At 42.8% G+C, this 26140-nt stretch overlaps 1 protein-coding gene across 15 annotated transcripts in view; it reads left to right on the forward strand.

The window, feature by feature from the left end:
• Positions 1-26140, forward strand: part of EVL (Enah/Vasp-like) — a 581837-nt gene that overhangs the window by 181748 nt on the left and 373949 nt on the right. The window contains exon 1 of one of the 15 annotated variants that reach the window (XM_086937800.1): positions 2852-3004. The exons of 12 other annotated variants lie outside the window; for them this stretch is intronic. In XM_086937800.1, coding sequence (XP_086793926.1) covers positions 2994-3004 — 11 coding nt within the window. In that variant the 5' untranslated portion in view covers positions 2852-2993. Of the gene's footprint in view, positions 1-2851; positions 3005-26140 lie in introns of those variants that run through there. 2 more of the 15 variants (XM_086937796.1, XM_086937789.1) reach the window with 2 other exon arrangements.

Below are 26140 nucleotides of genomic sequence, written 5' to 3' on the forward strand. Positions count from 1 at the left end.
AGAGCGGCATACCATGAGTGATGTAGATAGCACCGCCTCCCTTGTACCCGCAGAGGCCATAGTTTGAGAACACACTTGCTGTTAATACCTGTTGTTGTACAATTCTCTTTATTGATATGTCATAAATATCAACTATTTCAAATGAAGCACCCCCTACTGCTCATCTATAGGCCGCATGTAAATAAACAATATACTTTAGCATCATTCTCATCCCATCATTCTTACAACTATCATCTCCTGATAAAAACCTATCAAATCAAGTTCTACTGCCTTTTTCAGAAGTAGGAGCTGTTGTAGTGTTGCCAGTTCAGCAAAAGTCATCCTAGAAACAAGTGCCTTGTCATCCAGTGACCAGCAAAATAGTCACATCCATTTGTGGGTACTATGTGAAGCATATGTGCTGGAAGTAGGGGAGCGGGGCATGGACGTCATTTAGAGGTTGCCAGGGTACTCCGCGGCAACCCATGCCTTGCCTCTTGCCATTCCTGGCACTGCCTTTGTGACCCCTGGATTCAGAGGTGGCAAAATTAATAACAGGGACACAGGGCCTGCTTATCCTTTTGAACGTTGGTTGGGGCTCAAGTTTCTTTCTTTTCTGTCAAAGATTTATTACACTAATAATAAATAGGATATTATTCACTATCAGGGTAATAAAGAATGGAGTACAATTGGCTGAAATATGACCCTGTAGAAGAAAGTGAGAGGAACCAGAGAAGTAGGCAGTTCTCCTCGGCTTAATAGTGAAACGATCGTTTCCACTGGGAGGACATGACGAAAGCGCCCCTGGTTCCCATTTTTTATGAAAAAGACGTTATTTGAAGAGGAATATTGCTCAAGTACAGCACGTCCGCTTTCAGGATATTTAACCGATAACTGAAGCCGGCTTTACACATATAGGAAGAAAAACGAAGCTAATCCATTAATCCTAGAAAATACAACGTCACTACAGAACTGCAATTGACTATATCCAAAGGAGATCACAAAGGGTAATTTTATTGACCCCAGAAATACGACAGACAGAATGTAGTGTCTTGACAAAGGTGGCTCAAAACCAAACCATCCACCGAAACGCGTATAATTCTTAACTCGGATACCTGTGTTGATACATTACAAGATTGTGCATAGCACATGGGTGTCATATAGAGCTTGAATATACACTCAGTATTGTACGATTGGATGTCTTACTGTTGTCTGTCCCCCCTTTTTGTATCAATTTTGCTGGTCAATCGTGAATTCTATGTATTTTTATTTTTCTCATTTTTTTAACAGATTTTACTTGTGTATAGTGGTGCTATTGTCCACTTGTTCTTTTAAATATATTGTGTAATTAATAAACTGTGGTTTTTTTGACTTTACATATGAATTGTGCTAATTGTTTTGTGAATTAAGTTGTTTAATTGAATACCCTACTCAAGGGAACCTTTTCTGTGTACTGAAATATGACCCTCACTGGCAGCTGAGATAAGTAAAAAATGTGTGTGTGTGTGTATGTGTGTAAGCATGCGTATGTGAGTGAAAGTAAAGGTCACATGGAGTGTGATGTCACTTCCGCTACCCCTGGTATTTTGGTGAATTGACGTTCATGAGCGGGGCAGAGGGGTGAGTTCAGAAGGTGAACAAGCAATAAAGATACGTTTACATTTTGTTTTTATCTTGACACAATTGTAGTTTGCCCCAAGACATGGGGCCAATGCAGGCTATGTCATCTGACAAATTGCTTTTTTTTTATCTTTCAACGTGGTTATTGATGTTAACTTTTCTTTAACTGAAAACTTAAAGCATTTTGTAAAGTTAACTATGACAATTTTGCTGGGCTACATGAAGTGGGAAAGTTAAAGCTCTGCATGTTGGTTTCTTTCTAACATGCAACACAGTTATAAAGCACAAATGAAGCACATTTTGTTCTGAAATTCTGAAAAGTGATGGATACAAAGATTTTCTTAGAATCAAAACAAATCAAGACATTTTATTTAGTGATGTGCAAGTGGTAAATATTTGCTGAAACCTGAATTTTAAAACATTATCGTTGTGAGCTATGGTTTTAACAATTCAATTGCATGTTAGTGCAATATTGTAGGCCATTTCAATGGAAAGTGTGCTGTCTGTAAATGGCAGTGCCTTACCACCCCATGCTTTGGTAATATTGTGTGTTGCTAATTGTACCACTGGCTACATAATACACGTTAACCACTCTCCTGCTGAATGGTCATGGCTTGTTTGCGTTACTTATTCTACATGTGATGCATGATGTTTTTTCACAATTTCTACGACTTCAGTGATGTACCATTGATGGCAGCACCCCTGCTCAAAATATTGTTTCAGCGCCACTGATCTGAAGAGGTCTAGGCGACCTGTCACTGCCTATAAGAGGTCGCTCCTCGCTTACTGAATTCCACAAGAAGCTAACGGCCTGGGTTTTCGAGTAGTCCCACTACGCCCTAGGGTTTGCTAGGCTCACACCTGCTCAGCGCCAGGATACCCTCCCAGGTGAGAGATAGTACTCTCTACAAATCTGCATAATGTAACACATTGAAAGCGGATGTATCGTGCAACCTCTGTATCTTATTTTCACCAAAAGATATTAAAAGAAGGGTTTGTGTTTTTTAATCTAGACATTTATTACCTTGGCGTTTCCTTAAAGCCTTCTTTACCTGAAATATTTCTCTTGAATGTACTCCTCGGCTCCGGGCTAAAAACAAGTGCACACAGTCCTGCTATTATTCATGTTATGCTCAGAATTACGAACTCTAAGTTTCAGTTCCCCTCCTTTCTACCATTGGTTTTGAGCCTTTATGTTGATTTCCTGTTACACGCTTTCTCGGGCCTTACATCCTTTTCCTGTTTAGTTTCCGAAGTGTGCATAGGACTTAAAGGAAGACAACAGCTTCGAAGACCTTAGGTTGGTTTCAGAGCGTGTTGCTGCGTGATTATTGCATGAACGTGAACAGGCTCGAGGCGTTCGGCTGATAGGTGTGCGCTTTACGTCATCGTCCATGGCTACGGGGTAAGTGACGCAGCGCCCGTCTCGCGCCAGGGGTAGAAGAGCAGGTGTGTGTGCTGGCTGTCTAGACCGGCCTAGTCTGTCCTCGTCCCGCGCCATTGTCAGGTCGTTATAATTCGGGCGCCGAAGCACGTCTGTTTGGAGAGAGGGCTTTCGTGTCTTTCATTGTGCAGCATGAATGATTTATCAATTGTTTCCCCTGACGACAGGTGGAGAGTTCTCGCCAGTCATGCCGAGAAAGGTCCAACTAGTGTTTGTAAAACAGCACGTAGCGTTTTCAAATGTTTTCATGGAGCCCGGTTCCACTCCGCTAATTTGTTTTCCAACTGCTGGCAGCGTGCTCGCGGACAGGAAGTCCCACCCTGCCTCTCTACTGTCTTCTTCGGGCGCTCTCCGTTTGCAAGGTTGTCGCTGGAAATCCTGCAGCTGGTGCAGTGACACCGGGCTATTAGTGGCCTATTTGCCTGTGTTGGGGGGCACCGCTTGCTTCTTTGCTGCTTCGCTGCTGGTTATTAGTCTATGCTGTCCCAGTTTTCTGCCTTTGTATATTAATAGGCTCTGTTAAACAGGAGGCAATCGGATGCATTGGGCTGAGTGATAGTTACTTGTGGCTGATTGTCAGAATGTGTTTCACTTCATTGATCTTTTCAGTAGCTTTAAAAACTGTCGGGCACTTAGGTTGTTGGTTAGTTCTGCTTTTAATCTTGAGGGGACAAATTGGTGTCGAGTTAGAACGAGCACACTGCAACAGGTATGTAAGTAGCATGTGCAGCACCACCAGCTTCTACAGAAAATGCTTACAAGGCAAACGAGCATTTGCTGGGGTGACATGGTGAGCAAAAGAATGATGGATTTAACCCTGATCTCTTGACTGGGGTGAATGTTTTGATTTGTTCTGCATTCCGTCCATCAATTGTGTGTCTTTTGCTGTCTCGCCCTAAGTGCGCCAGGTATGCCCAGACGTGGGTCTTGGGCTCACTGGATTAAAGCTATCCTGTCTGATGTGGGGTGAAACCCTGAAACCGGTCCTAGGATGCTTGTTTCCTGTCCAGGGAGGACCTGGCTTGGCAGTTCGGGGTGGACTGTTCCCATGAGGCACAGGGTCAAGACTGATTTGCATATGGCCAGGTCTAAACTTGGGTGGCATGGTGAGCAAAAGAATGATGGATTTAGGCCCAGATCTCTGTACTGGGGGGGAATTATTCTGATTTGTTCTGCATTCTGGCCATCAATTGTGTGGCTTTTGCTATCTCGCCCTAAGTCCTTGGGCCAAGAGGTAAGATCCATCAAAACCACTGTTTCCTGGTAGATATGCATTTACTTTGTTAACTTGACCTACTTAAGAAAAAGTAATAATGTGTATATAGTTCTTTTGATTTATGTGCGTTTTTGTTGAACAGCTAATTTGCAACAGACAGAAAAGGCAAAAAGATATGTGGTTAGATAGTGACTTATTAGGTGTACATCTACAAATAACCACTTCTAGTGAAATGTGATGTTTTATTTAGCTTTGAGCCTGATAGCAGAGGGAGAGTACAGTCCCTTTTTTAAATAGTATGTTAACATCCTTCAACAACCAACGTTAGAAACCATGCACTTTGCTGTTATTTTATTTAACTAGAAATCGATACGTTAGCATATGCATGCAATCCTGCTGAAAATTAATATATCGTTCGGAAAAGGAAAAAAATACTAAGTTAGAGACAATGGAACATCAGGCACTTAACAGGCAGCTGACTTTATATTACCTATGTTTTAGAGGTATCCTTCAGTGCTGCAATATTTAATCTTTCCATGTAGGTTTACTAATAAAGGTGATAAAACATGTAACAACAAATAGTTGGATTGTAACATATCTAGTGCACACCTCTCGTAGTGCTCCGATGCAGTCACTTGGACTGCACAAAGAGCCAAGATAAATGTAATATATCATTCAGAAATTTGAGAAAAGAAAGACCATGACTGTCACAGGGAGTGCTAAATAAACCTCCATTAAGAGCACTAAGGGGAACAGGAGATAAAGTACTAATAACACATGCAAAGCTGAAAGTTAAAAAAGGTAATATTCACTCAAAAAAATTCTGAAAGTGAATAGAGACGGAAACTCCTGATTTGTTTTGTCATTTTATAAAGAGTGAGCATGAAAATGGTGGGGCGAGTGGTGAAAGTGAGATGCACGTGAGAACCGATTCCGGGAGGTGAGAAAGTGAAGATGGGGTAAGAATGTTGATAGTTGGAGACATCTGAAAGGATGGGTATCCGAATTGACAGATGTGAAAGATGCCACGAGAAAAGTGGCTATGTCAAGGAGTTAGTACTAAAAAATCAACCAAGTCCAATACAAATGAAGGGAACAAAATGTAGTAAATTTTTTCCTGTCTTGTTATATAAAATTCTGCTTCTATTACCATATTTTAATTGGCACTCATCGGAAATTGAGCTCGAATAAAAATCTGGGATCACATTCGTGGTGCCTATGTTAAGTATGAGACCGTCACAGTCCTGTTGTAACTTATCCAGATGCTTCTGACGAACCAAATGAAAACAAAGAACAGTGGTGGCCATCTTGGAATGGGACTGTCTTTCGGCATTAAGGTGCCCACTTAAATGGTGAAATGCACATGTGTACACATATAAATATTGTGATGCATTCCAGGCCTTTCTGCCTTAGTAGCCTGGAATTTAACTGTAACACCAAAGAATAAGAGGAGTTTAAGTTATTAATGTGATGGGTAATGCAGACATGTACCTGACTGAGACCAGTTAATTTAACCCTTGTTGCCTGATGCTGAGCAGCATATTGTTGCTATTAATACTCCTTCTAGAATAGTAGACATCAAGTGACTTCTTGAAACACAGTTAATGCGAGAACACTAGAGCCTTCTCACCAACAATCTGTGCCCAAAAATGTTTCAAAAGCTAGGATAGCTGCGGCTTCCATTTCAGTACTAACAGCATCGGTCCTGCTATCGAACAGGATAAGGTAACTGGATTTTACTTATTAACAAGCAAAACCCACAGCTTCATTGAAGGCTACCGGGTGGCAAATATGAAAGGCCCATCGAAAAGAGACCCTACCATTTTTGTAAGAAAGCTCATACACTGGCAGCTACCGCGACATGGCTTGGCGCCCAGCAGCAGAGGCCAACTCGCTCACTTCTAGATTGCTTTATAATTTATTTTGTTTAATATCCAAGAGTTTTCATGAACAGATTATTAAACACATTGTCATTTACTGTTCTTGGGGCACTTTCTACTAGTTAAAACATCTGGTAAAAACCCTTAGGGCTGGGACTTCTGGGTGTAGGACGGGCGCTATAAAGAAATTAAAAGAAACTCTTTAAACAGACTGAGCTGGAAGCGACTGCCACGAGACACCGCCATCAGCTTCTGTCTTTAGTGTTTAACATTGGCTGATACCAATGTCTGACATGACTGCGCCTAGAAGGGCGCGGGATGTGGAAACAAATAGCTGGGCATATATACCTAGATTGAATTCCAGGACTTTCCCCTCTCATTCCGGAAAAGTCACCACTCAAACGCGAAACGTTACTGCAATCAACATTTACCACTACCAGCCACTGAACATTGCTTACAGCAGGGCATGGGGAGAAGCGCATTGCCATTGCCCCAGCACAGATAAAGGAACAAGAAGCTACCCAGCATACTCTTCCTCAGACATGGTCACATGGCAGTGCAGTTTAGTTTCACAATGTTCCAATCCCTAGTCCAATATGGACTATAAGTAAGGGAATGGGGGAGAAATTGCATTCATACCGCCACACGTCACCATCACCACACTGAGCTTCGTGTTCCAGCCACCTACCTTAAACACCCGCTGCTCGCCTCTCCTAAGTTTCTGCAGAGCTCGGACAAAAAAAGAATGGAGGCTTTCTAATGGGCGATTTCGGCAAATGTTGCCGTGTAAGGCAAGCGGCCTCAATGACTTTATGCCCCGATTTTTGAAAAATGCTTGATGGGCGGGAGCCTTAAAATAAAGGGGATTTCAACAACTGTTGCTGTGCTGCGGCCTCAGTGTCCTTATGTCCCCAGAACAGTACCATGAACACAGCCACTGAGAAAATATGACAAGTCCTCTGCTGAAATGGAAGACAAGGTTGTTTTTGAAACAGCCTTCTAGTGAAAATAAAGAGAGCAGTGCTCGTAAAACGGGCGCTGCAAGAGCATTGAAAGTGTGTAGTCCCACACCATAACTGCTTGACTTCACAAAAACAAATAATGAAAAGTGGAGCCTAGAAAGAAATGTTTGGTGGCAAATCAAAACTAGAAAGAAATGCTTGGCGGCATATAAAAAAACATAATGAATAATGGACTCTTGAATCGCGGTGTGCTACGTTGCAAGTCCTCAGTGGCACATGGAAAAAAAAACATTTATGAAAAAAGGTCAGGGGGAATCTGAGGTCAGGGCCGGCCTTAGACATATGCAAGCTGTGCACCTGCATAGGGCCACCAAACCCCAGGGGCCGCCATGCCAATATATATCTTTAATATAATAATCCTCTGAGGAAGGATACATATTTGCGTGGCGGCCCCAGTTGCAGGGATATTGTGGCCTCCGGCTCTGTTCCACTTCCAAACACCCTGACCCCCTACCTCTTCACTGGCCTCCGCACCTCTTCTGGGGCCTCCTCTTCCGGGGCCCTCTTCCGGAGCCCCCTACCTACGCTCCCTGCTCAGGGCCGCCATGAGCCTAGAGCCGCCCCTGCTGAGGTGGTGGTACAGGAAATATTACCTGATAAAAGCAGACAGCCACTAATGAACAGAAATCAATCTGTTGTTGAGCGTTGCTTCCGTGCAACAAAACAGAAGTTTGTATTGGATTGTGAACCATTTAGAAGGCTGCACAGAAGAGCGATGCTGGCATCATCCTATGGTAAGCAGCCAGGAGGATTACAGTCAGTATAGTGATTACAGCATGTCTTGCAGACGGCGCATTCTCACTGACGCTCATCCTAAAAATCATTCAAAATTTGAAACCTTGTACAATGTGAAATATTTTCCACCAGTTTTTCTTAAATATTGCAGCTGAGTGATCGCAGTTATCACAGTTCTAGGTTGCAGAATGAGTGGATGCACAAACAGAGAGGGGCAAGCGAATGAATTAGCAGGAAGAGCCAAGCCAGAGATGAGTCAACTTTGTCTTGGCTCTAAAAACTTGTGCACAAGCCGAATGTTTGTCATGTAAATTATACACCAAATATCATGTAAAAGTATGAGAAAGTCTCTTAAAATTGAAAAAAGTATTTCTTTCATGTGCTGAAGCATTTCACCTTAGGGTATCAAAATATATTACTGTATTGAGAGGTATTTATTAAAAGACAATAGTTTTAAACATTAACTTAAAAAAAATCCAGGCTCCTCCTGGCCCTGAAGACAATGCCATTAGTGAATTGAGTGGCAAATAAGCTGTCATGTGCTTCCTATATGCGGCAAAGGGTCTTATTTTACATTGAGCAACATTATTGTGTTACTCGCATATATGAAGGTGCTCTCATATGTAATAATGAATTCAAAGGAGTATTTATGAAATGAAATATTTGCCTAAGAGCACACAATGTGCACAAATGAGGAAGCCAGGTTTGATCCCAGGTAATCTAGTTTCACATGCAATTCAGCCACAAGATCTCTTTTTCTTTCCTTCTCTTTTTCTCTTTCTTTTTCTCTGTCTCGTTTTACATAAAAGGTCACAGTTGTATCATTAATGCTTGGGGAATGAGGTTATAGAATGGGTGGTAGGGAGGAGCCACATAAAGGCTTAGCTAATTTTGGGGCTCAAGGGTCAAAGAGGACCATAATCTGAGCCAGAGGCATAGATCTGGCTCAAGCTTGGCTCCAGCTTTCAGTAGCTCACTACTCTCAGGCCATGTATCAGGATGAATTGAATGGGTGGTTGGATCTGAGTGGATCAGATAGAGCTGGATTAAAGAATGGATGAATCGCTAAGGAGGGATCATTGGTGGGCAGAAGGGTGTCTGATAGGATGGATGGGTTAATAGATGGGTCAGTGAATCTGGGTGGATTGAATAGAGGAGTATGTCTAAATAGATTCGATAAACTGATAGATCAACATTGATAGTTGATGGATGCAGGTGGGTTGTTGATAGGATGAACCGATGGATGGATGGATGGATGGATAAATGGGCAGAAGGATGGGTTATGGATGAATAACTGAAGTATATAGCTAGATGGGGAGACATTGAACAACTGACACCAAGACAGACACATAAATGCCATGTAGCTTGTGATGTGAGAAGTTGTGAAGCTTTTTCTGCAACCTTTGTGAGGGTCTGTGGAAATATCACCAACTTGATGTTGTTTGCAAAGATTCTTGCATTTGGGTAGGCATGTGAAAATGTTATTTTAGCCTGACCATACATGCTGCATGCTTCCTTATTTAATGGTCCAAAATAGTTCTGCTTAAGTTATACTTTGTAGAAATCTTGTAAAAGCACCATAGGAGCATACAAATAGTAATAAGTGCTGAGAAACGACCTTGATCAAAAGCTAATGAAAAGTGGAAAACAGCTCAAATCTAAAAACTCACAAAGCTTTGCATGTGTAAAAAATACTGGGAAAATTTAGTTAAAATTTGGAAATTCACAAAGCTTCACAGAGGTGAAAAACATAGGGAACTAGGCAAAAATCTGGGAATCTGTCTATCTTCACAGGTATAAGCAAACTCTGAACAACCCTCGTAGTAAGTATTCTGGTATTTTATCTTTTAAAAAATGCAGGTAATTTTTTGTGTTGACAAGAGGGTGTTTTGCAAGGTCTACCCCGAAGCGACGGCATTTCGAAGTCTCTCGCACGCATGCGACAACCACCAGGTTTATAAATAGGAACTGCGAAGTTGAGTGTGAATTCACTGAAGCCCTGCTCGTGCTCTGCATTTCTAGCACAGAATGAGCAGCTCACTTTTAATTAACACGTAATAAGGACTATTACAAGGAAGCTGAACTAATACAATCTATGGAGTCATTAATGCTGCCTGTAGTTTGGCCATTATGACTCCTCCAGTGCTGGACGTCTCGCCTTCGTTGCCAGTTACAACCACTAATGTGCATCATTAGTGCTTTTCCATTTAACACTGTTCATTGATCCTTCACCGTGCCCAAGTGATTCATCAGCATCTGGTCTATGAGTCACTTGGGTCTTTTTAGGTCTAGCCTTTGAGACTGCTTTAGCTGTTTTGCCAGGCTATTGTTTTCCCACAAAAATCATACAGGATATACATCTTATAGGGGCTTTTGGTCAGCAAGGCTTCATCCATTATTAGTCTGTTGGATTGCCAGTCACGTTTTCATTCTTCAAACCACACTATACAGCATTGGGTCAGCCACTTTACCCATTGGCGTCTTTCACTCTGAGTACCTGCACTAAGTCTGTGCACATTATTCACATGTGCTTAAAAATAGTTCCATTGTCTGTAGTCTCAAAGCTCTTTCGATGTGTGGTTTTGCATTTAAATTTTTTTACTTTAAAAAACACTATTTATTTTGCTTGCCCTTCAGATGCCCAGTTGGATGGTGATTTATTTCCTGTCTCCTTTTTATGATCGGGCTTGACACCATAGCTGTTGTCAGACAACAATAAGAGAACCACCATGAGAGGTGGATTTGGCTACAGAAGCATGTTGGGAGCCGGTAGTACATGTTTTGATTGGGCGGACATTGTGTGCTTTTGCTAAAAAAAGAGCTTGACCTCCACACAGTTGTGATCAGTTTGTTTATTTATCTAGCTGCCCAAGCTTGAACTTTCAGGGGCACACACATGACATTGTAATTCTATTAAAGTGTCGTAGATAACTAGATAATTTATAATGTTTTTCTCTGGAGCACAGATGGGAGGAAGCACTCATTAACGTACATGGATTTTTTGGTGTGGCTCAGCAGTGCGTTCATAAGATTGATTTATTGGCATTGACGATGCTTATTAAAGTTGCTGTTTAGAAAGAGTTTATATGGCATTTTTTACATTGTAGCTGCCTGCAACTTGAGTGTTTCATTGGGTGATGATTCCTTCTTGTCAACCTCATAAACATTTATTGTGAAATGCATGGCCCCAATCAAAGGCTTGTTTATTCGTAAAAAAATATATCAATAAGAAAAGAGACAAAATTAGAGATTTTTTTATATTTTTTTGTAAACTGTTTTTTATTTAACATTTTTGTTGCAAGCTTATGGTGGCCACATTTATCTGGCAGTCTGTTATACTTTTCTTTTTCTTTTTACTTTTGTGACATGCACTTGGAATAAAAACAAAATTTTAAAAAAAGTAACCATTGCACCAGCATGCTAAAGCCCGACCAATTGGCATTGTCAGTGTTTGTTGTTTAACTGGTTGGTCCAGTCAATGTTTCTAATTTGTCATGTCATGCTTCTACAATAGTGTTGTAACGGAAGAAAGACCGGATCCAGGTGGTATCTTATATGTTGTTTATTAGGTAGAAAGTAAGGTAGATACACGAACCCCAACAGGAGCAGCTTCCTTGCTGCTCAGCCCTGCACTTAACTGACATTCATCCGCGCATACAGCACTCTATGACATCATCCAGTATTCCAGTGGAATGTTAGTATTCCACACACACATCCACAGGCTGAGCAGTAAGCAAGCTGGAGCAGATACCCAGTATACTAACATTCCACACACACATCCACAGACTGAGCAGCATGCTGGAGCAGATACCACATATAGACTTGTATGTTGTATGTTAAATCTATTTATTGAGCGCGCTAACACCATTAGGTTTCTTGGCGCTAGAGCCTGCAGTAGTGGGCTCTACTGGCCTTTAAAGGCCCGCTCCAGCGTTAAAGCCTGAGACGAAGGCGAAGGCCTTTAACAAGGGACCTGGCCTTTAATAGCCTGTAGTGCCCGCTACAAAGGACTCTAAGGCTATTAGACCATTCTGCCCCTAGAGGGCAGAATGTTCTAATTTGTGAAAAAAAGGCCTTGCGGAGGCCGAGATGAGCTCCGTGAGGCCTTTTGTTTACGCAGCAGCTGTGAAGAAACATTGGAGTGTTGGAGCTCCGGGCTGCTACATGCCATTAGAAGCCCGGAGCACTCCATTATTTTCAATGGAGCTTCCAACATTCCAATGTTCTAATAAGCCTTGGCAGCCATGGGGTCGCAGGAGGAAACTAGATGGATAAGGCCTAAAAAAATTAATGTTCATCCTGGGTCACATGTCCTTTTTAAAATATGTAAATAAGTACACAATTCTATCCGTAGTTCTCCCTGTGGGCTTTGTGGCATGAACTGTACAATGGCTACAATTTCTCGTTCACATTAAGCCTAATCCAAGGAACCTGGTTAATTTGCAACTGCCATGCTAACCATTACGTTTGACTGGAATTAGATATTTGTGTTTTTTCCCCCGAGACCATTCTGTACACTCCGACTGGTTGCAGTGAAAACAGGGTGAGGGGCAACTAGATGGAACAGTTAAGTCCCAATTCATACACCTATTTTAAAAAGACCGCAATCAACTCAACGTAGGCTGTCTGCTATGATTTGGGTAGATTTCTGACTTTTTGGCAATTCACAAATAAAAACTTCAGTGTACTGAAGGAAAAGTTTGCAATTCCAAGACTGCATCTCCCCCTCAGATCTTACTCATGCAGATTTTCCACAAGGCAGACCTGCACATAAACTCCAAGGTGAAAATGTGCATTACTACAAATCATTTTACCTGGTAGAGAACATTTCCTCCCTTGATCCTCCATGAAATATAGTGTTGTTTAGAGGCAAGATGGCGGCCGCTTAGGACGGCCGAGAAGCAGTACGATTGAGGAGATGCCGTAGGAGCAGTATGACGCTGTAGACCCACGCCACGGAGCCGCAGAGCTACAGAGCTACGGAGCCACGGAATCACTGAGCCTTCAGAAAGGCAGGGAGACGAAAGGAGCGGAGAGAAAGCCCGAAGACGAAGAACCCGGCAGAAGAAACTGACACTGCCGAATGATACTTTGTTGCCGTCGGCCGCTTAAGCGGCTGATTTTGGAGTTGCTGCAGACCGCGAGGAGGCTCTCGCTGAGAGGCGAGTCAGGTGTGGGACGGCTCACAGAGCTCGCGGAGGTAGCGGAATTTGGAAAATAAACGGCGCGGAGCTCACAGAGTGGACGGAGCTTGCATCGGAAGAGACAGCCCTGGCCAGGAGAACCTCGGCATACGAATCTACACTCGGGACAGCAAACGTGTTTACACCAAGGGACTGGGAGAAGACTACGGAGCGCCCTGGAGATCACTGCAGACTCAGAAGAGAGCAAGTGGGGCAGCACAATAGACGGTAAGGAGCAGTTTGGGCTCGAGGAAAGGAGGAGGGAAATCATGGCTCCCAAGACTAGTGCAAGCGCTAAAGCTGCCGCGAGAAGGAAGGCTGCAGCTGAACAGGCAGAATCAATGGCAGATAGGGAGCTAGATAACAGCAAGAAAAAAAACAAGTCTCCCCTGTTAAAAGAATGGCGCAACAACAAGGAGCTAGTAAGGGCAACCAAGGCAACCAGGGCACCACCCTGATATCAGACATTTTTCAAAAAATCATAAAAGAAAAGGATACTAATAATGAGGCCACTGAAGGACTGCCAGCTGAGAGCCCCAAGGATACAGGGAGGGCACTCCAAAGTATAACAGAATTATCTGCCCAGCCTGATATGTCCAGAATTATAGAGGAGGACAGTAAAGGAGAAACCGATCTAGCAAGAGAAGCTGAGGTTAATACCATTGTGATACCCCTGGCGCTCAAAGAAGTATTAGAGGAAGAGGCTGGTGAAGACACAAGCGATAAAAAAGAAGCCCCAAGTGAAGCTTTCTTTTCAGTTTCAGAAGGAGGGGAATGGTCGGAGGAAGATGATGATAGCCTGGAACAAGAGGCCAGTGGGTCAGTTACGGACAGTGAATTGGAGCAGGACGATTTTAGCCCCCGATAACCGCAGTGAAATCCATGGCAGGAGCGAAAATACATCGCCAAAAAGGGGACCACCCGACGACCAACCCTATGCTGGAAAGCCCAGGTGGGGAATCAGCACAAATGTCTCTCCTGGAGGTGATACACCAGGAAATAATCGCACACAGGGAAGAAGCACGCCAGGAAAGTCGCAAATCACAGCGGCAGTTAGAAAAATGCAAGGAGTGGTGAGGAAGCTGACTAAGGTGTGTGTTAATCTGGGAGAACGGGTTACTAATTTGGAAGAAAGAGTGGTGTCAACGGAAGCGGAGTCAGCTGCGGACTCTAGCAAGGTAGATTCACAGGGAGAGCAACTAATAGATATGCAATGGAAACTGGAGGCGCTTGAGAACAGATCTCGACAGAACAACCTGCGCATTTTGGGAATTCCCGAAGGATCAGAAGATACAGACATGAAAGCCTTTGTGGTTAAACTATTCGAACATGCCTTTACAGAACTGAAGGGATGGGATTGGGCTAAGGAGATTCAGAGGGCACATCGCATCCCCTTTAAAATCAACAAGAATGCCAAGGAGGGAGATAAGCCCAGAGCAATTTTAATTTTTTGGGGTAACTTTAACCTGAGGCAGGCAATATAAGAGATGGCGAGACCGGACAAAAAAAAGAATATAGATGGCTACTCTTTCTTTGTTCGCCCTGACTTTTGTCATGTCACGGTGGAGAGACGCTGGAGACTTAGGCAGATGATAAAACCTTTCCAGGACAAGGGTATGCAGGCATACTTGATAAACCCAGCACAGCTGAAAATAATTAAAGATGGAAGAACATTATATTTTTCCTCCGAAGTGAAGGCTAAAGAATATCTGATCTCACAAGGGGTTTAGAAAATGTTTTGTATAAGTAGATGAGTTTAATCAATAGTCAAATGTGATATTTCGTCATGCTCAGGTTAAAAATAAATAAATAAATAAATAATTAATCAGCAACACAGTGCGGGTTGGTGTTTATAGTGTAAGGTGGTGGGAACTACAGGGTCATAGGTAATAAAGATGGGTTAAATGTGAAATCTCCTCAATCAGTACCGCGAACCATCACGTGCACAGACCTTGGGTCTGAGCGCCTCTGAAAAAGGGGGGTGGGAGGGGGGGAGCCCGTCACCCGAATGGGGTGAGGGGAGGGAGAGTGAGCAGGAGCAGGGGGACGGGGAGGGGGTGGAAGGGGGAAAGTGGGGGGGAATGCGTGGAAGAAAAAAGAGAAAAACTTCGAGATGGAAATGGGTGTGATTTTGGTTAGTAGGGGATTCATGGATAACAGACATTGTAGGAGAAGTAACTTTATCAATAATGTCAGACATTAAGATCTGTACAATCAATGTAGGGGGATTAAATGACTGGAAGAAACGACAGAGACTGAGTCATTTTGCTAAATGCAATAATATAGATATACTATGTATACAGGAAACCCATGTACCCTGGGCTAAAAGGAAGCTGTTGGATATGCATGGCTATACTATGCTAGGATGTTCATCGCAATCATCTATCTATTAGAGGAGTGGCTATTTTAGCTAAATGTAATTTGGGGGGGGTGAAACGTACTAAAACCGATGGGTCCGGTAGATGGGTCCTGGTAGAACTAAATCTAGGGATTACACTTGGTGTGATCTATGGTTCAAATGAAGATGACCCTATGGTATATGATAAAGTAGAAGAAGAGCTGGCTAATTGGGGTACCCCCATGATAGTATGTGGGGACATGAATATTTCGGCTGATTGGAGACAGGGAGGGAAATACACAGGACGCAAACACAAGGTATATAGAGCTCTTGGTTCTTTAATACAGTCGCATGGTCTGGTAGATGTATGGGGGGAAAAAGCGCCTGGTGACCCAGGGTTTACATATTTCTCACATCCGGCGCAGAAATATTCTAAACTGGATTATTTTTTCGTGTCAATGGGGGGACTCTGTAAAGTCAGAATTGCTAAACTTCCAAGAATAGTCTCGGATCATAACCCTTTGATATTGACATATAAGGTCTCTAATACTCTGAGGAAAACAACAAGACGGACATTTGAAAGGAAACTTCTAAATGATGAAAGGTTTGTAAAACATATTAAACAGTGGGCGAAATAATTTTTCTAGATGAATAGATATAGTACATCCAGGAACGGAGTATGGGAATCCTTTAAGGCATCATTAAGGGGGGAGACGATCAGCTGTGCCACCAAGTTAAGGAAAGAGGATAGAAGTAAAGTGGAAAAACTCACCTCAGAACTAGTAGAGTCGGAGAAACGACACATAGAGGAAATAGTCTCAGGCAAGGATGGCAGTGAAACAGTTATAAGTATGGCTTGATTAAGGGAGATATTTTAAAAATAATCACGCAAAAGGAGATTGGAGAATATCAAGTATATCGAGCAAGGCGGTATGAGACAGGCGAACAAGCTGGAAGAGCATTAGCGCTGCGCATTAGGCAAGAGGCTAACAAAAATAAAATATATAAGATTAAGTATAATGGGGTAGAACATACGGATCCGAAAATGATAATGGATGTGTTCCAGAAATTTTATCAGAAATTGTATGATCAGGAGTCAGGGGACTTACCAGCTAGTCAAGAGCACGGGCCACCATGCCCAATGTTAGAGGAGGAGGATAGGGAGCAGCTAGACTTAGATATTACAGCAGAGGAGATAAAGACCGCATTACAAGAACTAGCTGCTGGTAAAGCTGCAGGCCCAGATGGCATACCTATAGAAGTCTACAGGGTTTTAGGGGAGGAAATTCTTCCCATGCTCGAAGACTTATTTAATGGTATAATCTGCTCTGGGAAGATCCCTGATACTTGGAAACAAACTAACATTGTAATATTTCATAAAAAGGGAAAACCAGAGGAGGATCCCGGTTCATATCGGCCAATCTCCCTGATAAATACGGATGCCAAACTTTATTCTAAAGTATGGGCTAAGAGGTTAGGGAGAATTATTGACCAACTTGTCTCACCGTGGCAGCATGGGTTTGTCCCAGGAAAAGGCACCACGGAACACACGGCGCGGGCGATCTCGCTATTTGACGCAATGGCTGCCACGGGGGGAGATATGGCTATGATTCTCTTAGACGCCGAAAATGCGTTCGACCGTGTGGTCTGGGATTTTATGTGGGATGTCTTGGCCAGAAGGGGCTTTGGAGAGAAATGCAGGAAAGCAATAAAGGCTATGTACATGGATCCTGTACCCAGAATTACTACGATGGGTATGCAGTCGGAAGAGGTGGTTATTAGAAGAGGTACCCTTCAGGGCTGCCCCTGTTCCCCGATACTTTTCTCACTTTATATCGATCCCTTAATTAGGAGAATCCTTGCCTCTGATAAAATATCTCCTGTTGTAACTAATGGGTATACCACCAAACTATTGGCGTATGCGGATGATTTGGCAATAGTCACTACTAATCCGCAAACGGCAATGCTGGAACTGAGCCAATTGGCACACGCGTTCGGATCATGCTCCGGGTATAAGCTCAATGAGGAAAAAACAATAATAATTGGTACAAATAACATTCATAAAGCTGACCAAAGGTATGTGGATTCTGCGGTATATCTTGGGGTTAGAATTAACGCACATGTGGGGAAAATCATACAGGAAAATTATCTACCCTTGATTACCTCGATAGATAAAGAATTGAGAAGAATAGATGTTTTACACTTATCCATGATTGGTAGGGTGAATGTATTGAAAATGTTAATGTTTCCGAAAATATTGTATTTATTTCGTGCCATACCTTTACTAGTTGAAGAGGGTTTGTTGAAAAAAATGGAAGCTGTTTTTTCGCAATTTGTGTGGCAATATGGTAAAATTTGGAGATCATTGACTCGACTCTCTGCACCATTGGAGGGAGGGGGTTTATCTGCACCAAATCTGAGGTTATATCACTGGGTTTGTCTAATGATGCAAATGAATTACCTTTTGAGATATGATGATATAGAGGTGCCGACTGGTTCATATAGAATCCCCACAATCTATGAATTAATAGTGGGAGAAAGGGCTCTGGGGCTTCTAACACGAGAAATAAATTCTAGATATTTCAAAAGGAGCAAAAGCAAAGTAATGTTAAGTGCGTGGGGTACATGGAAGGCTATATTGAAATTTTTGAAGGTCCCGAAGATTAATAGTACAGTAGATCTTTGGAGCTCAAACCCTTTTACACATCTCGGACAGAACAGAAACAGCAGGACTTGGAAAGTGTCTGGTATTAGATGTCTGGGGGATGTCATGTGTGAGGATGAATTATTGGATTTTGGTTTACTTCAACAAAAGTTTGGTATACCTACTAACCAATGGTTCCTATATCGACAACTAGAGCAAACAGTGAAGTCATTTAGACCTAGGATTTCAATTCAGGAGCTAAACCCGATTGTGAATTACGTAAGGAATGGGGGCAAGAAGATTAAAATTGGATATAGTTATCTTTTACAGGGTGTTGGAGACGATATAGGACAAACGGAATCTGCTTGGGCGCAAAGGATTGGGGATCCAGATATAGATATTGATTACGCTCTTGCACTGAACAAGAAAATACTAAGAGCAACAAACTTAAAAGCACAGCATTACAAGATGATGTTTAATGTGTACTATACCCCCGCCAAGCTGTTTATATGGGGTAAAAGAGAAAATGATAGATGCCCTAGGTGTGACCAAGGCCCCGCAGATTTATCTCATATGTTTTGCACCTGTCAAAATCTTACGCCAGTTTTGATAGAAATTGAAAGGTTTTTAACGGGGCTGCTACAGCATCAGATTTCTCTATCCCCTACTACTGTACTGATTGGCAGGGATGAAAATCTTAAACTTGAACAAGAGGCCGAAGCATTTATCTTCCTATCCATGGCTGTTTTTAGAATTCTAATTGCGGCGGCCTGGAAAGATTCTGCAGCCCCCACCTTTCAGATGTGGTTAACTAGGCTGCTGGGAATTCATAATATAGAGGAATGCCTATACATCTTTAAAGGAAAGAGGTCGAAAGACTTTGGTGAGAAGATTTGGGCTCCTCTTAGAAATTGGAGAGAAAGCAGATGAATGACAGTAAGCAGATCTAGAGACATTGTTGATTGATTCTCCTACATAATACTGTGTGTAATGAAGTTGGTTTTATGCCATGTATTAATTAATTGTTAAGATTTATAAGATGTATAATGTTTATATAGTAACTTCAATGTCTGAATTTATCCTGTTGATTTATGTAATTTTTTTTTCTCGATACTCAGTTCCATTTCAATAAAAAAAAAAAAGAAATCTAGTGTTGTTTGGGTGTTTTTCTCACCCTGTTTTCACACTTTTGCCACCTTTTTTGGAATTAAGTGTAGATGCCCAAGTGGACATTTTGAATGTTTGTGTCTACCCCCAGAGGTGCGTGGGTATTCACAGCCTTCTCAATGGCCACTTTCCCTTACCCTATGAATACCAATGTTGCTGCCACCAAATTAGTAGTATATTAGCATATTCTTACGAATCAAGATCTGCCATTTGTGACTGCAGAGATTTTTGAACTCTTAAGCTGGGCTTAGGTGCACAAAATTGAATTTGCATTGCATTTTAATGAATACACAGTGGAGAGGTATATATGCATAATGGCTGTGTGCAGCAGGCAGGGAGAAATGTGAACCATGGTTGTAGGTTAACAAGTTCTGTGACAACATCCAGTCCCTAAATATACTGGAAAGCAAGTTAGGTGGGTTTTTATTAATCACCCTGTATTAATGTCTGTAATGTGAAAGGCAATCCCTCTTAACACAATTGAATTCTAAATAATGCAGATACAGTTGTTTTAGCCCCTAATCAGTTTGGTTGATGCCTGGTCTGCCAAGTGATAATGTCTCCATTTTAGAGAGGGGGCGCAGTATAGTCAATGCATCCCCTGGAGTTGAAAGCTTCGGTTGCTCCCTCCTTTAATCAGATTAATCCCCTGGGAAAAACCCACTAATTTTTGCTTCTTGAGGAGACCTTTTGTTGCCTACCTCATCCAGTATACGCATTCTATTTGATTTTTGTTGCTAGGAATGGAAGGAGGTAGATGAACGTTAAATGGGCACCACCATTTGAAATGTGATTTTTAAAAATTTCCCAGCAGACCCATCCTCCATTGGTGTTGAATGGTCTGTCACACTGGTGGAAAATCACCCACAATGAGTACTCAGGCGCGGATGTTGCAACAAATGCAGTTTCCCTACTAATAACATATGAGCTAGACTGTGAGATGAGGTCGTCTTTGTTGTCTTCCTGAAAATGTAGGGTTCAAGAGTGGTAACCATTATCGTGAAGCCTCTAGACATTGTTATAGTATGTGCATTTGTTAAGTGCGCCATAACCGCAAGGGTATCCTGGTTCTGAACAGGTGTGCCTCTCTAGCCCTGCCTGTGGGTGGTTGGCCAATTGAAAAGCCTAGTCTTCAGCTTCTTGTAGAGGGGAAGACTCTGATGTAGAGTGGGAGACCGTTCCACACTTTTGGAGCAATGTACGAGAACGGCCATCCTCCTGATCTGGTTCTGTGCATGCGTGGGATGTGTGTGAGTAGGAGTTCTGTGAAAGGAGGTGTCTAGGTGAATGGTGGAAGAAGATGCACTGTTCAGGTAGGCGGGGCATGCATTGTAAAGTGTCTTGAATATGTGTCTGAGAAGTTTCAATTGAGCAACATTTGTGCACCAGGTGCCAGTGGAGTTTTCTGAGGTGTGGTGTGAGGTCTGTGTGAGAAGTTGAGGATGACTCTGGCTGCAGAGTTCTGGATGGTTTGTAGCCTTCTAGTGAGTTGCTTGGTAATCCTCTTGTAGTGTGTGTTCCCATGGTCCAACTTGCTGGTGACTAGAATGTGGGTGAAAGTTTTTCTAGTGATGCTTTGGAAAGATCTTCTGCATTTTCTGAGTGTGGAAGCATGATGCAGTGGTGGCTTTGACTTGTGCTGTCATTTCCAGTTTGCTGTCGATGATTATTCTGAGGTTTCTGGTGTGGGTTCTGGGTATGGGTCCAAGTTCAGGTGGCCACTAGTTGGAGTCCCATGGTGAGATGTTCCTGCCGAAGATCAGAAACTTCTGTCTTGTTGGTGTTGAGCTTGAGATAGTTGGCTTTCATCCCATCCCATTAGCGGCTTCAGTCAGGCAGGTGGTGAACTTCTTTCTTGTGTTGGGGGTCTTATTTGAGAGGGAGAGTATGAGTTGCTTCCTTAGCGTAGGAGAGGAATTTGATGTCTGCATGGATGACATTGGCCAGAGGGATCTGGTATGTATTGAAGAGGGTGAGACTGAGTGACAAACCTTGAGGCACTCCACAGATGAGTTTATGGGCTTCAGAGGATTAAGGTGCCATGCTAACAGTTTGTATTGTACATTTTAAGAAGGAGCAGATTCAGCGGAGAGCGGATCCTTGGATGCCAATCTTATGGAGTCACCTAATGAGGATGGAGTGTGAGACCGTGTCAAATGCAGCAAAGTAGTCCAGGAAAATGAGAGCTGCTGTGTCTCCTCTGCCAAGGATCATGTAGATGATGTCTGTGGTGGCGATGATTGCTGTGTTTGTACTGTGATTGTGCCTGAATCTGGACTGTGTGGCATCAAAGAATGGGTGGTTGCTGAGGTGGTCTCTGAGGCGTATGTTGATTAGTTTCTCTAAATCCTTTGTGGGGTATGGTAGGAGGGAGATGGGTCTGTATTTTGAAAGCGTGGCAGCAATTGTTTGTTGAGCAGGGGAATGACGTGGGTATGTGTCCAGGTATCCAGGAATGTAGATGAGCCGAAGGTGTGCTGCACAGTTAGAGTGCTATTGGGCAGCAACTTATGCTGCACAGTTAGAGTGCTATTGCGCTGCAAAGTGTGCTGTATAGTTAGAGCGCTGGAGGGCAGATTAATCGTAATTAAGCATTGCTATATGGACAAAGGTAGTGATCATATCAGTGTACTGTCAAGCAGTCATTACCCAGGATTCTTTGGAAAGATGTTAAGGTTGTCATAGCTCAATGCATTTATATAGGAAATCAATGGAGATTGTAATCCTATATTTTATTAAGAGTGGACCACAGTCTCCTCTGCCTGCTTTCTCACACTTCATATTACAAAAAGTCTTCAAATGACTCCCTGTGAAACACCCGATGAACCGTCACTCTGGCCCTAATCACCAGTTGACTAGACTATGGCAACACACTCTACACTGGGATCACTACTCATCTTCTGCATAGACTCCAGACCATACAGAACTTCTCTTCCAGACTCATCCTTGATCTCCCCAAACAGACCCACATCACCCCACACCACAGTAAACTGCTCTGCCTCCCTATACAGAAGAGATGCCAATTCAAGCTGATGATCCATGTCTACAAAGCATTGTGCAACCAAGGATCAGCCTACATCAACCACTGCCTGAACTTCCACCAACCTACCGGACAACTACACTCCTCCTCCATCTTACTCACCCACACCCCCACGTCCACTGAATCAACAGCGGAGGATGCTCCTTCTCCTACCTCGCTACGAAAACCTGGATTGACCTCCCACTACAACTACAGAGTTCCATCCCTCTACTGTAATTCCAGAGAGCACCCAAGACCTGGCTGTTCAACTGAGTCACCTGAAACCTCATGAGCCTCAAGCTCCTGGATACCCTCCCGAGTGCTTAGTTGCTGACTGATTGATTGACCTGTGTGAATACTACATAAGATAATACTGCATGTCAAAATAATACAAGCCTCATACTGCCAATTTGGGTGGACACTGCTATTTCTGCCCAAAATGGGTATTACATGCATCTTGGAATGAGTTTAAAAGTGTTTCCAGTGACGTTATTTTCCTTAAATGTGACTCTTGAGTAAACATTTTACATAAAGAAATGATCATTGGGCCTCTGTATTTATTGAATACAAATAACATGATACTTAGATTTTTAACCCCTTCGCTGCTCATGACGAGCTCAGCTCGTCATGAACCATGGAATATAACAATTTCCAGCACAGGAGAGGAATCTGCTTAGCAGTCATGTGGTTAACAAACCCACACCTCTGCATTCATTGACCCACATGGAAACTTACCTGTAAATCAATGTGTACATTAGTACCATAGACAAAACCAGGATGCCCCCGTAGCAATAAAAAACCCGGAGTTACCCTTTATGACTTGGCCAGGCCTCCATTAATTGGTGTGGTGGTTCCACAATACAGGAGCTGTACATGTCTCGTGTAGGGCATCTACGCATAGTGCCTGTGCTTACGAATGGGCTTCCTTTTAATCATAGTTTGAAGACCAGAGGGGTTCATCCCTAGGATTGTGTCCCCCCTGCTTTGAACTATTGTTTCTCTGGAGCAATTGTTTTGGGACTAGTAGTGTCTGCCTCCAGAATCCATGTGTGGCAGGCAGAGCTTTCCCAGAATCCTGAGGATCTGCATGGTATGGAAAAGTACCCTGATGAAGCCGATATTTTAGGTGACAATTGCATTAGTAAACTCCCTGTCCCTTCCAGGGGCCTGTTACTAGTTTTGTCTGCACTTCAGGGGGCTCATTTTAAGCCACGCGAACAGGTGTCAGTCCAACATCTAACTTTCAGGATCTTTTTCTTGGTCACCATCACAAAGGTGCGTTTTCCAGATGTTTATTGATGGTATCTGTCTACTTGTATTAAAACATTTGCTTGAATTTAAGCCAGACTGTTGCCTCATAGGAAAAGGCATGATTGCATGCTGTTTTGGATGTCATGAGAGCCATCATCAAACAGCTTGAACTAACAGCTAGGTTTCGTAAATGTAGTAGCCTTTTGTTAATTTTCACTGGGCCTGGCTTGGTCTGAAACATCCCAATATGCAGGATGCTTTTATCTACCAATTTGTTGGATTAATATTTTAATCCGATGGTGCCTTCTGGTGGCATGCATGGCCGATTAACATGAGGGGCGATTAAACTCATGGATTACAATTCAGGGCAGGGGAAGGTCTCACCGGAAGAGATCTAAATGGGTTCTCTCTGGCGTTCTCCTTTCCCCTTTGCTCCTTACTCCCTGCTGGAATTGGAAGATCTGAACACACTTTCATTTGGTTTCTTTTTAGTTGGGAAAAGATTGGGATGAGGATGAGAGTTGAAGAAATAATGATGCTGTTGCTGATTCATAATGTTATTTCTTCAATCTCCCTTTTCTTAGCCGTCCAGAAATAGCTACGGCATCCTGCCTCTTCAGTTCATCCTATGGATGATGAATCATTAGAACTGTCAGCACATGGGAGACATTGTTATCAATTGGTGGTGTATATGTACTGGAGGCTGCATTATCTCAGTTTGCTAGGAAAGGGCATTAATTCAGAGTAATGAGATTACTATCAGGTAATCATGATGTCCCACCTACCCCCACCCCACAGCCCTTTTATGTGTGATCCTGGCAATGAAAGCAGGTATTAATTAGTGCTGTAGTTGCTCAGTGGCTGATCTTCTGCATTTCTTGGAGAATGTTCCAATGTTGTAAAATTTTGGGAAAACAAAGTTTTACAATCCCTTTATCCTGTGCCAAAGCATGAGTGAGATTTTTAGGTTGAGCCTGCATGAGCATGCACTGGTGCATGCGCTCTCTCTTGCAGGACTTTTGTTTTCAGTAATGGGCTTGGAGCTCATCCATTACCTGCCATTAGTTGACTTCAGTGTCACTCTTCTCTGTTGCCTCCTAATTGGCCAGTACAGGCAAAGCATCACTTAAATTCTTTTTGTGGGTCCCTTGCTCACTTGGCCACTAGATTCAAGCTAGCCTGGCTGATGAGGGCTTTTAGTCCGAAACCAGTCCCAGAATGCTTGTTTCCAGTCCAGGGAAGACATGGCTGGCAGTTCGGACTGGCCTGATCCCATGAGGCACAGGGTCAAGACTGATTTGCATATAGCTGTGTCTGTACTGGGCGGCGAAGTGAGCTAAAGACCGATTATGGATTCGACCCAGATCTGTGACCGGGGATGAGTGTCTGAAAAGTTTCAGCACTCCGTTCATAAACTGCTTTTGTTGGCATGTGATATAGACAAAGATTTGTTTAAAATCCAGTTGAACCTCTTTATGGAAAAAAAAACTTACACATGTTAGTATCTAGAGATTACTATTTACTTAAGTTGTGTGAAGAGGGGTGATATCCCATTTATTGTGGCTTTACCAAGTCCTATTTGAAGTAATGCTGTAAAACGTGGAATCTTCCAGGTTTGAGCATGTTAGGCTTCTAAAGATGATTGCACCATTTCCAAGCTTTAGAAACTCATAAAGTGCCCTTTTTAAGTATTGATTTAAATCTGAGATGAACCAACACCTCTTCCCATGTACAATTACTGCCATGCCCTTGCCATTCCCAAAAAGGCGATATTGAAGTGGCAGGACCTTGGTGGCAGATTGGCGTTGTGTTCACGTTCATGGTGGTGCAAGCACCACTATGCTGATGTCAATGCTTTGTCTAATCGCCCTGGGTTGGCGTACATTCAATGCCGTTTATAACAGAGTCTACCTTGGATTCCGCTGGCTTGGGGGACCCACAGCAAAATCCTAATCCCTGAAATTACCTTCCCTGTTATGCAAAAACACCTCCTACAAAAGGGAGATCGTGGGGATTGCCTCGCCAGTATGTCCTGTGCCTTGAGGTGCCAGTGTAACAGGAGTGCGCCCCACCGAGATCTAAGAGAATCCCAGGGTTTGCCCCTTTTGCCTTAACCACTGTGAAGTTGAGATGGGGGTCCACTCAAGCTCTGAGATGGTGAGTCCCATCAACAACCTCCCACCCTCCCAGGTCGCATACACACCAGGCACCGTATAGTGCACATAATTCTAGCAGAGCAAATCAGTGGGCTGGTGGCATAGCCAGAAATACTGCTTCTTGATTTGGACTTTCCACCACTCTGCTACCTCATGTAATTGACAATGGGGAGGCTTAAAACACCCTACTACAAAGGCCAAAATCGAGGCCTGAATGGCTCCAATGCAAATATTAATATAAAATCATTGCATTTTAAATACAAGTAAGGGCGAAAGTGCTAACTGTCCAGACTTTTCCAATATTTGAGTACAAAATCTAGTGGAAGTTGGTAACAAACACATTTTTATTGAATAAATGAAGAATAAACATGCTGCATGTCAAAAGACCAAGTATTAAAAATAGGTCAGATGCAACAATCTCGTCAATAACTATTCTTGCCTAACAGGTTTAACCACATTTATTTCCGGTGTGTCACAATTCCGAGC

This window comes from Lissotriton vulgaris, chromosome 9 (assembly GCF_964263255.1).
Source record: "Lissotriton vulgaris chromosome 9, aLisVul1.2, whole genome shotgun sequence".
In the NCBI taxonomy this organism is placed as follows: domain Eukaryota; kingdom Metazoa; phylum Chordata; class Amphibia; order Caudata; family Salamandridae; genus Lissotriton; species Lissotriton vulgaris.